The sequence below is a fragment of the Phoenix dactylifera genome, chromosome 12 (assembly GCF_051530095.1).
Source record: "Phoenix dactylifera cultivar Ajwa chromosome 12, Ajwa_hap1_PhDact_Kaust_v1.1, whole genome shotgun sequence".
In the NCBI taxonomy this organism is placed as follows: domain Eukaryota; kingdom Viridiplantae; phylum Streptophyta; class Magnoliopsida; order Arecales; family Arecaceae; genus Phoenix; species Phoenix dactylifera.
This window is the reverse complement of record NC_143201.1, coordinates 26580154-26592226: the sequence shown is the minus strand read 5'-3', so window position 1 is coordinate 26592226 and position 12073 is coordinate 26580154. Positions and strand designations below refer to the sequence as shown.

General features: G+C 39.4%; 1 protein-coding gene and 1 pseudogene across 2 annotated transcripts; both read left to right on the top strand.

Annotated features, from left to right (window-relative positions):
- The first annotated feature begins 18 nt into the window (after positions 1 to 18).
- LOC120111930 (signaling peptide TAXIMIN 1) lies at positions 19 to 631 on the top strand. The gene is made up of 2 exons (XM_039130318.3): positions 19 to 180; positions 310 to 631. Exons 1-2 carry the CDS (start codon positions 74 to 76, stop codon positions 431 to 433), a joined length of 231 nt encoding a protein of 76 aa, XP_038986246.2. The 5' UTR covers positions 19 to 73; the 3' UTR covers positions 434 to 631.
- A 3240-nt stretch (positions 632 to 3871) lies between these two features.
- Positions 3872 to 11885, top strand: LOC103701274 (malate dehydrogenase, mitochondrial-like; annotated as a pseudogene). Its single transcript, XR_016398079.1, has 4 exons — positions 3872 to 4145; positions 4246 to 4307; positions 4433 to 4543; positions 9774 to 11885. The product of XR_016398079.1 is annotated as a malate dehydrogenase, mitochondrial-like (transcript).
- Positions 11886 to 12073: the final 188 nt, after the last annotated feature.

The following is a 12073-nucleotide window of genomic DNA, read 5'->3' as shown; positions in this document are numbered from 1 at the left end:
CTTAAACAACAGCAAGAAGAGAGAGTTTTGAAGCTGAGGAAAGGAAAGGGATAACACGGTAGAGGAGGAGAAAATGTGCTGCGACGGCGAGTGCCGGCCGCTTGGATGGCTGTTGGGACTCCCCTTCGCCTTCCTCTCCCTCCTCGTCTCCCTCATCGGCGTCGCGGTCTGGATCGTAGGGTACGTCCTCTATCTGAGTCTCATGTTCTCCTTTCTTCCCAAAAAAATCACAAAGAATAGGAAGATATATGATTTCTAAATGCAGAGGAGGCTTGCATCTAATTGAGGTTGGTTTGGTCATAATTACAGGTTGCTGCTGTCGTGTATATGCCCGTGCTGCCTCTGTGTGACGATATTGGTGGAGCTGTCGATCGAGCTTATCAAAGCACCTCTTCACGTCATGGAGTGGTTTACCTCCAAGATACCTTGTTAGTTCTAGTTTGTTATTTTTCTTTTTTCCCCTTCTCTTCGTCATTAGCCCCTTTGCTTGCTATGGTTAAGAGGTAATTGTAGCGATTTGTAAGCGAAAGTTTATTGGATGAGATTGCTGTTCAGAGAGTCTATCAGTCTATGTTTGTGATTTGGAAACCTGATGTTTCTTAATTTTATTGTCGCAACTTCATCAGTACAATTTCAGGATTCTGTTTTCTAGGATACAAGCAGATTGCTCCGCGCCAATTCCTAAGAAAAGCTCTGTCGTAATATGGAGCCGTGCCTTCCCATGAGATGAGATTGCAGGGTTAATCCTTTGGCAGTGGGATTTCTCCAAGAAATCCCATCAGATTGTGACTCGGTGCCTTGGAATAGGTTAGTCTACATGGGTACGCCATTGAGTGCGGCAGATCAAATAGGCATCTGTTCACCATCCACACGAAGAAGGATACTTTGTGGCGCAATTTTTGCACCCTCCCATGATGGATAGGCAGATAGCCACCGCATTATCTATTTTGGAGATGGATGACTCTTTTCCATCTTCTTCATTATAGTGATGTGCCATATATTTCGAGGATAATGCTATTCTAGGAATCAAATAAGGCTACCCACCTCTAAGATGGTGATGTGGAAGCTATCTGCAATGGTACACTACTTTATAGTGCAAAAATGGCATCATAGCTATCTGCTATGGTATGTGTCATGGCAACATGAAGGATAGATATGTCTCTCTATTTTAACAGGCATGCGTGTCATTAGTTTGACTTCGAAGAACCCAAGATTTAAAGAAATAATATAGACAGATACGTGTCATGTGATTTGCCTTATTGAATAGGTATGTGTGTAATATGTTTTGACTTCAAACAATCTAAGCCGGATACTTCTCATCCATTAATATATGACACATGGTATAACGTATATTTTCTCGAGAAGCTAAAAATGTTGCTGATTGTATAGCGACATATATTGCTAATCATATAAAAACTACATTATGGATTGCTATGTCGGATATTTTTTAAAAAACTTTTTCCACATTTTTTTTCTGATTCATACAACTGATTTTTTCTAAATTGGTATTAATATATTCTGGTTTTATCAACAAAAAAAAAATAATAACACGAGCAAGCCTGTGTTAAAAACAAATGGAATCGAAAAAACAAAAAGAAAGTTAAAATCTTCCTACATATTAGCTTTGGGATCCGAGCATGCATCTCTCTTCGAGGTTTCTCCAAAATCGCACTACTTGTAACGTTTCACATAATTTTGAGATTTTGGCCGATCATGTGGCAGTGGCACGAGCATGTATAAAGAACATTATTAGAAGGCTTATTTTTTATTATTTTTTTTGTCACGCTTCTTTGTGGAAACGGAATCAAAATTTAAAATTCTATGAAAATCAATTCGGGCTCTCACCTCTCTCCTTCTGTTGCCATCCAATACCAATGCGATCGTCTTAGCATTCACAGGTCTGTAGGAAATTCGGCAATTTGATGCAGGGTTTCTGCTTCATGATCATACCAACCAAATCATTCATGTAGCAGCTAGATCTTTGCTCTTAGAGCTAGATGGGAGGGTATACGTATTGCGTTGTATGTATATAAAGCCGCATAGATTTGGATGGAGGGAGATTCTGTGACAGTGGCATAATGGAAAATCAGAATAGCTCAGGTGCTCCTTCTCACCTACCTTTACTCCAACATATTTTGCAGATCAAACAAACTCTCCGTGCAAAGTGCCTCATGTAGCTAGCTGGTCCCATCGTATAAGATCTTTCTTATTTATAATGTTAGCTGCTCTTGTTTATTGGTGTTCTTGCTTCTTGATATAGAATGGATGGGTGGAGTGTAGTTTTTTCGAGGCCACTCAAGCAGGAAGGCTAACATGGTTGCTAGCTGAGTAGCTTCCTATGCGGCGCATCACTTCGAAAGCTTTTTTTAAAGAAGCCAAAAGGATGTTTTCTACTTCTTTAGCCAGCTGCTTCTTCTTCTTCTTTGCTTTGCTTTAACGGGTTCTTCAAACAACGTGTGTCCGAATACACCCAAAAAAATCAAAATACACAATTTCACGTAGTGCCAATGGCAGCTCCCTCTCTCCTGCCCACAGGGCGTATGCTGAGTGGTGGGCCGCGTATGCAGCCATCCAATCAGCCGCCCCATTGGCCTCTCTGACTTGGCCTCAAAGGCCACGCCATCCCTCACCATTATCCTAATGTTCCGGATCGGAGGGTGGTCAGTGCTCTCACCACTCGGGTCCCGCCGAATCTACACATAACTGTAGCCGAGTCGCCCTCCAAGATGATCGAGCTGGCCCGCAGCACCTGCCGCGCATGGCGAAGACCTGCCCAGGCAGCTCACAACTCTGCCCCTGAAACTGATATGTCGAATAACCGGCAACCGCCCGCTGCCACTACCCTGGAGTGAGGGTCCCGTATGACGAAGCCTGCCCCGCCTCGCGTACCTCCATCCAACACCGACCCGTCAAAATTTACCTTAAGAAAACTCGAGGGTGGGGGCTCCCAAGTGAAGAACACCGTCCGAGGAGCTGCCTGAGCAGAGAAGGAACCCCAGATGTCCCGAGCTATCAAGGGTGTATCTGAAGGGGTGGTGAGTCTGGACTCCATCGCCAATGCTCGAGCAGACTCCACAACAAACCTCGGCGACATTCTACACTCGCCGAGGATGCGAGCGTTCCTTGCCGGCTGCTTTTTTTTTTTTCTTTCTTTTTTTTTTTTTTTTTTTTTTTTTTTTTTTTTTTTTTTTTTTTTTTAATCTATGCTCATATACATATGGTGCGAGGGCCGATATATTAAATTTTTTATTATTATTATTTTCTATTTCTGTTTAAAGGCTTCCCTCCCTCTCCCGCTGTCGCCTCCGCTCCAGCCTCTAGTGCCAGCCTCACTCTTCTTTCTCCAACCTTTTTTACTTCCATCTTTCCTCCTTAGAATGAAAGAAAGATGAGGGTTTTCCTTCTCCGATCGGTTGAAACCGCCCTCAGAAGAGGAGGTGGGAGGAAACCGTCGGCGCCGCCGGCGGCATCGGCCAGCCCCTTGCTCTCCTCATGAATCTCAACCCTTTGGTCTCCTCCCTTTCCCTCTACGATATCGCCGGCACCCCGGCGTCGCCGCCGACGTCAGCCACATCAACACGCCAACCCAGGCCCCCCCTTGCCCTTTCTCGTACCATCTCTCATCTCCTTCTCCCTTCCTAATCCTGGAAAATATCTGATCGAGGGTTTTGGATTCCTCTTTTCTTGATGTCGGTTGTCGGATTTATGGGCGAGGAGAAACTCGGGAAAGCCCTAAAGGGCTCCGATGTCGTCGTCATCCCGGCCGGCGTCCCTCGGAAACCGGGTATGACCCGCGACGATCTGTTCAACATCAATGCCGGCATCGTCAAGCCTCTATGCACGGCCATAACCAAGTACTGCCCTACTGTATTCCACCACCACTCCTTTCCATTTCTTTTTCTTTCCTTTTCTTGCCCCTTCTTTATTTCGTTCATCTTGAACGTATGCAAACAATTGTGTTTTTTGGTTAAATTTAGCACTTGTTAATATGATTGGCAAGCCTGTGAATTCGACGGTGCCGATTGCGGCGGAGGTGTTCAAGAAGGCGGAGACCTATGATCAAAGGAAGCTTTTCGGAGTCACCACCCTCGATGTGGTGAGAGCTAAGACTTTCTTTGCCGGGAAGGCAAAGGTTCCGGTTGAGGGTAAAGCTTTTGCCTTTTCTTGGTTTTTATGTATGTATTTGGTGGTCTTCCCCTCAAAGTGTCCTTTTTGGTTTTAAGTGGTGAAAGTTGTCCGCTGCAGAGGTTAATGTACCTGTTGTTGGTGGGCCTGCCGATATAACCATTCTGCCTCTGTTTTCCCAGGTGGGTCTCTTTGTTTCATGCGTGTATTCTGTTATCATTGTTGTTGACTTTTTTTTCTTCTTATTATCATTGGCTTCATTCAGAGCTCTTATATGACTGAGTTATTACTTTATTCTGATTGGCAGGCTATTCCGGCAAGCAATGCGGCTAACAGCTGAGGATAAGAGGACGCAAGATGGAGGAACTGAGGTGGTGAAAGCAAAGGCTGGGAAAGGCTCTGCAACCTTGTCCATGGTGTAAGTGTGAAGATATCTGAGGCTAGCAATAGTTGTTTTGGACTTAAAGCTTTCTCTAACTAGTATGTTTGTAATTTTGCAGTCGATAATTTGATTTATCTTGCATTACTGTCTTTTATGGAAATTTAATGGGGCAATGTCAGAGGTTTTTATTATTAACTGCTAATTTAACGGGCGTTTTTTATGCATATTACTGCTGCTTAATCATACGATCTCAAATTTTGATAAATCATGAAAAAAGAATGAAAACTGTGGATTAAAATTTATTCTTACCAGAAGCTATGCCATCTAGTTTACCTAATAATTTTCTATGCTATCAGATGAAGTTGATATTCTACTCTCTGCAAGAGGTTAGCCTTTACAAGATTACTCAGGATATGATTTTATTAAAATTTCTGTTTTCTGTTGAACTGTTTCCATACTGAGTAAGGGCAAATAGTTTCTTGACACAGTTATTATTTTATATTTATTTTATTTAGGCTCTATCCTTTTCTTCATATTAGCTAATCAGTGCCACCTTCCTACTCTTTTTCTCAAGTTTGAGGTTTCATGATATATTTTGCGTACTTTTTTGATGTTAAGAGTCCTTAATCATTTCATAGAGAATCTTCAGCATGGGGTGGTTAAGTGGCCAATTTACAGGGCAATTTTGGTGACCTCAAAGTTCAATTATAACATTTAAGAGTAAAAGATCTTGGGCTTTGTTCTGGCTTGTATTTTGCTCCTTAAATTGCTCGTGTATCATTTTTCTTTTTGTTATAACTGGTATTGTCACTCCTTAAATTGTTCATGATCATTTTCCTGCCTTGGCAGGAATTTTATTTAGATGAACTGTGCAATGTAGGTTAACTAAAACAATGATCAACTACCATCCTAGATCCTGTTTGGAGACTGGAATCTAGAATATACTTCTGTTTTTATCATTTTTTTCTTTTCCCTGTGGGTTATGTGCGTTATTACAGTTAGTTGTGCCATCAATCATGCCACTTTAGGGTTTTTCAATCTACAAATGTTGTCTCATATCCTCTTCAAGGAACTTTCCTTGCTCTCTCTTTCCACTAGATCTTGCTAGATGTTTAAGAGTTATTTCCCTTACTTCTGGATCTTGCTTGAACTAGAGCCATACAGTTTTATACTCGTAAACTTTCTGTTTACTTTTTTCTGATTGTTTTGTTCACTAGTAGGGGAGGTAAATCCAAATGTGATTAGAAGCATGGCTTCCTCCATATATTGATATATTTATTTATGCCTCCTGTTCTGTGAGATATCTTATAATGCAACAATAAGTGTTAATATTTTACTAGTTGCAACTACTTTTTGACATTGTGCCATTTCTGTCTTTCCTTACAAGAGTTTTTTTTACTGGTTATAATTAATTCTTGACCATTGTAATATATCCGTTCTGCCCTTCCTTTTTTTTATTGGCATCTTATACTCTTTTTATGACAATAACATATGATTCAAAAGTAGTTAAATTTTAAATCAGATTAGTCAATAGGTCTTGTGTTGAATGAGACAAGCAACAATTTATCTAATACTTCAATTGAAATTTGTATAGTTTTTTTGGCCTTACTTCTCAATGTTGCTTTTATGCTCCTTGCCTTGTATGCACATCTTTCTGTTTGATGTGATTTCCTATGTCCAAGGCTTTGATTTTAAGAGTTAGTCTAGAAATATCTAGGTATGTGTCCGGGTCTTAAGCAGTAGCATTTGGTACAGCTATGCTGGTGCTGTCTTTGCTGATGCATGCTTGAAAGGACTTAATGGGGTTCCAGATATTCTGGAGTGCTCTTTTGTGCAATCAAGCATATTGAACTACCTTTCTTTGCCTCCCTGGTGATTTCAATAAACTTATGTGTATTTTTTTTTGATACAATTTTTACAAAAAAGTCCTTTGATACATTCTGATTTATACTTAATGTGATAGCTTTCATTCAGTAATTCTATTTTTGTTCAATTATTTAAAATGTCCTCTTTATACCATTGCCGCGATCTTATAGCTGATTAGGAAGTTATGAATAATACTTCTGCTACATGCTGATTCTTGAATCACTATATTAACTTGCCTACTTAGTTGTTTGTGTGACTAATTCTACATTTGCTGCGGAGGATTTACAATGTTTAATGATGTCCCGAGGTATGACCTATAAATATTCAAGATGAAATTAGTGTATTTTTGAACTTATATATGACTAAATCATTATCAGAAAAGAAATTACTTTCAATATCAATTATGAATGTGTCCTTATGTTGAGGCAGATACCTCCTTGTTTTAGCTGTCTAGGCATGTCTTTTGTATGAATGCTATACCTTTCTCCATATGGCATTTTGATGAGAAGCAAAATCTGTCAAGTCTAACTGACAATTCTTTAACTGGATCTTTGCAGTTTTTATCTTTTGTTGTGTTTTATGACCTTAGAATTTCTTAAAATGCTCATTTGGACATAAATATTTTTATTGAATGGGGAAGTATTGTTCTATTTAGCGATCGAAAATGGTTTTCATCGTCAGTCACCATTGCATCATTAATTACTGCTTCTCAACATGTTAAATTTCCCCTTGCCTGCTTTCTTTTATTTATATTGATCTCTAGGTAACTTGTGTGCATCGAAGTAGCAGTCAGTTATAATGGATATGAGGAGGTTTAAGTGCTGAAGAAAAGAAAAGAAGACACTTTGACACACTACTTGATGCCTCCAACAACATATGAACACATTAGAGAAAAGCAGTATGAAGTATTATATGCTGTTAAGCTATGTGAAAATAAAAAAGGGCGAGACATAAGATGTCAAAAACTGGTCTCTGAAGTTTTACCCAAATCATCTTTTAAAACAAAATTGAGACCTCATTTTGGGACTTTGGAACCAACGCAGTGGCTCTTGAACGACTCGCAATTCTGACGTATTGCATCAAACAGCAGACTTGATGGTTAAATGCCAGTTCTAAAAAAGAACATGAACAAAAAAATACTTTTCTTCTGTTAACAAAAGCATTGCCAATATGGATGTATAGAGAATTCTGAAAATTGATGTATAATTAAGGTTGTGTATGGAAATGCAAAACAGGGGGATGGAAGGATGCTGTGCTGTTGATGCCAGTTTGGGAAGGAGTGTTTTTCCAATGGCAGATACTTGAATAAACTTGTTAATATGGTTCCTGTTTTGTTGATGCCTTGTTGATAATGCTTGCCTCCTCCTCTGCCTCTTCTTTTTTATATGCTGGGGCCAAAAGGCATTAGTTGGACCTATTAGGCAGTATATATTAGGTTTCTCGTACTTGCATTTAATTTTACCAAGGCTGCTTGAATATACTGTCCACCTTTTTCCCAGAATCACGATGCTAAGCTTTGAAGAGACTGTATGATTTACAAATTTTCAACTTGGCATAGGAGCATGAGAGATAGGATAAAATTTTACATTGTATAAGATTTGTGGAGGTCAAGATAGTATTAGAATGCGATAACCAAGTACGCCGCTAGTGGCAGTGTAGTTTAGTATGAGATCAGTATGGAGAGGGATATTTACTATTGGTCGTTTTAGATAAGGGCCTAGATAAATCTTTAATATGGACCCAACATGGAATTCTGCAGTGTTGAGAGTAATAAATATAAAAAATGCTAGACAATGAATACGTCGACTGAGCTTTTAAATGGATGTGAACAATGACAATGTAAGGACCAGGAAAAATTTAGATGTTAGATAATATATATTTAACATTAGAAGTTTCATGAAATAAATATAATTTTTAAAATATTTTGGAACTAATCTAATGATTCATAAGTTACCCTGTGAAGATACATTATAGGTGGTGGTTGTCAGATTATTACAATTTCCAATTTTGCATTAACCAATCCAGGAGCTACTGTTAGTTTAGAAGTTCTAGCAGCTACTGTTGAATTAAAATAGAGGGCTGCACTGAATTACGTGTACATCCTATTTAGATGCAGAAAAACAGATTAAATATTTTAAAAATATTGAACTGTTTTTATATATTGTTTCATTTCTTTTTGTTGATTGAATTTAAAAACCCATAAATGCTTGCTTTATTTTTTGACATTCTTTTGTGGTTCGTTATTTATCTTTTTCAAATTCTTTAGTAGTCTTCTCTGACATATATTATGCAGATTCATCTGAGGGTATTTAACATTAGAGTAATAGATCGACAAAATTTCTTAAAACACACAAAAAAAGAGTAGTTGATCAATTGATTAAGAAATTTTAATGAATTAATACAAATATTTAGCAGTCTCTGGTTTATCCATGTTCATGAGTAGTTATTGATATACATGCTTGGAGAGATTTACTATGGTCATTATAACCTTTTTGTTCTTAAAAAAGTCTTCGATATAATCCTTTTCCCAATGGTTTTAAAAGAGTTTCCCATTTTACATATTCAGCTCGATAAAGTGTGGTTTCTCAAAAGAATAAGGGCTGCACAATATAAGCAACCCCTAAGCCCCCAGCCTCCCCACGGAAAAATAAGAAGAAAGAGAGAAAAGAGAAAATTGTTCTACCATTTGAGAGGATGAAAATTTGAAAGAAAAGCATAATGTTTTTCAATTAATAAAAGCATAACCAAAACATGCACATGCCCAAGCAGCCAACCAGTACAAAGTAGATTCCTAGGGAATCTCCTTTAGAGCTGATTTCTTGCTTTTTGCCCCCAGTGGAAATCCTTGCCAGCCTCCCTTTAGTTTTCTTTTGATGTAACTAGGAGTTTTTTAGTTCTTTACACAGCGAAACATGTATTATTTGCTATCTGATCTTCTTTGTTTGCCACTACTCTAATCATTAAGTGAATCGGGCTTAATTGCAATGATATAACAATAAGTGCAATCTTTCCCAAATAGTATGGAACTCTTTTTTTCAGCACTGAAACAAACAATGAGATTCTCTGCTGATCTCATATCTAGTACTTGGGTGGAACAAGTATCTAGACAGCTTAACTGACCTGATACCCGAGTCCTGTTTCACTTGTGTCAATACTTATTGAGAAATACAACTTATAGACCCTCTAGTTTTTTGTGAAGTATGCCTTCCTGCAACTTATCATGTAGATGGTGATCTTTCTGCAACCAGTTCGCGGTCTAATGCACTTATGCCTATAATGTTCTTTTACCAGACTTCTGTGATTAAAATGAGTAGAAATATTCCTATGCTATCTGTTGTTAGGTCATGATCTTTGAGTCAGCTTGCATCTCATAAATATAGCTCCCTTTTTTGTTTTACAGATAAGGCTGGGAAAGAATGGCGCGGAGGAAGTACTTGGATTGGGATCACTTACTGATTATGAGAAGCAAGGCTTAGAGAGTCTCAAGGTTGAGCTCAAATCCTCCACATACGCAAGGGTTTAGGCTCTTCTAATCCCATCAAATTTTGGTTATGTACTTTGATGGAGGCGGTCTTCGCCATTGTCTGACCCGGTGCTTGGTTTGGCTGTCAGATTAAAGCAAACTAGGCTTTTAGATTTTGACTACATCAAAAAATCATGCAGATTGTGCAGAAAGGAACCGAGAAATATTCCAGGTAGGTACAAGGCCTTTAGTAGAGTTTGATTACGTCAATTAAGTCATGCAAATTGAACAAAGGGACTGCGGTATGATTCTTCTCGGACCATTGGCTTATGGTCCCTTTGTTTTGAAGGCTTTGGCTTTTTGATAGTTCGATTGGTTTGTCAAACCTTGCTTGATGTTTTCTTATCCTGCCACTCTCCAAAATCTCAGTTGTCAGTCTCAATGAATTGTTTATCGAATTAGTTCACCTAAGCTCGGACTATCGGATCACGAGGAGAACGAACTTTTTTCCTTTGACAGCTCTTACTCAGGGCCATGCCAAAGGGTGGCGGCCTCCTCGTGGCCAGAAATTTCCCAAGGCTAGCTGGGTTTCGTTGGGCTGTCTTTTTCTCAGTTGCTTCTTCTTTCAGCATTCTTATTTTCTTCTTGTAGTTTTTGTCAGGCTTGTCGAGTAGCGTATTAAATCATGTGTATGTGAACGTGCTGCTTACGCGAGTGATTCCTGCTTTTAATAATGTGGGATCGTCCATTCTATTATTGTTGATCATCTTCACTTGTCCAATTGTGTCCACAGCGAAAATTTCCTATTAGTAGGTCACCTGATTAAATTATCATGCAAACGAAGCCACTCGAATAAATTATTGTTGTAAGCGTGTATCAGATCGTGGATATTCCAGCAGGATCCCATGGTGGCGCTGAGCGAGGAGCTGCTATTAGAATCCGGCAGTGTTATTTTTTTCTTTTTCTTTTTTTCCCCCCGAAGAAGGTTGGTGAGTGGTACGGATTAACAAGGTGGTGGTTCAGGAAGGGTCATGTGTTGGAATGCTTTGGTAGCCGCACCGCTCAATTCAGTTCAGGTGTGGAATGGTATGCTTGAATGGTTTGACGTTGCCTAACTGCGTCTTTATTGGGAAAAATGACATTGCTGAAGTGCGTTTAGTTTGGGCTAACCAGAGAAGTCTTCCTATACCCTATACTCGATCTTAACTGCCCTCTGGTCGGTAAATTTCTATCACCTTTTCTTCAAAGAAGCCGGTTGGACCTTTTAGTTTGTCTTTCACAGGAATATAGTATAGCAATAAGCAGCAGCGAGAGGCTTTTTATTTGTTCGTATAGCTAACGAAAGAATTACTAACTAGATACGAGTGCAGTGCATATACTAATAATATATAGTTAGCCTGTGGGCTGCTACAGGGAGTTCATTGAACCAGAGGGACCAAATGGATTAAAAAAAATGAGGATACGTAGATGCATGGGTAGATATCTCATGCCATTGTGGATAAGAATCTAATGGCTAGTCATTGTTCAGAATCCTAATAATTGTGGCAGGTGAGAACTTTATATCCTTATCGAACAGGCAATTGGACAAGCAATTTAAACTCTCTGTCCTTTCGGGGGTATTATTTCTCAATGGAAAATGTTAGCATGATAGCTACTGACTGACTGTATGGTTGACGGGGAGGGCTACATGCTTGGGGCGGCCCCTTTTTTTTTCAGGTACATGCTCATCCTACTTGGTTAGGGCCACGAATCCTTCAGCTTTGGAATCGCATCCATTGCACCTGCGACTGATTAGCCCGAGAGGTGGGAGCCACATGGTATAGGGTGGTCGGATATTATATACTGCAATCCTGCATGAAAATTTCTTGCGCACAGCTGCCCGTTGGCACGTCACGATTGGCTCACACAAATCTTCATCTAGGCACCAACTCTAAACACGGATATCCCCACGTCGATGAAGCTGTTCGATGGATGGTTGATCGTGGAAGAGTAGACCCTCGTGCAGTTAGGCAGAGCATCCTACATCGAGGACTTTCACAACGTGAGCCGGTAGGGTTTCGTTTTTGAGTAATGCACAGCTCTGAAAATTTTTTTGCACCGTAGAGTTCTACAGTTATGGATACAACCATATTATTTATTTTGGGGATAGATAGAGCTCATTTATACCAGACGTGGTATGAAAATTTGTGGTGGAAAATTAGTTGTTTCCTCATTTTAAAGACTTTCTCAAGCTCCTG

Coding starts and splice junctions, on each gene's coding strand:
- LOC120111930 (XM_039130318.3), top strand. CDS start 74: ATGTGCTGCGACGGCGAGTGCCGGCCGCTTGGATGGCTGTTGGGACTC. Junction 181..309: donor GTCGCGGTCTGGATCGTAGG/GTACGTCCTCTA, acceptor TCATAATTACAG/GTTGCTGCTGTCGTGTATAT.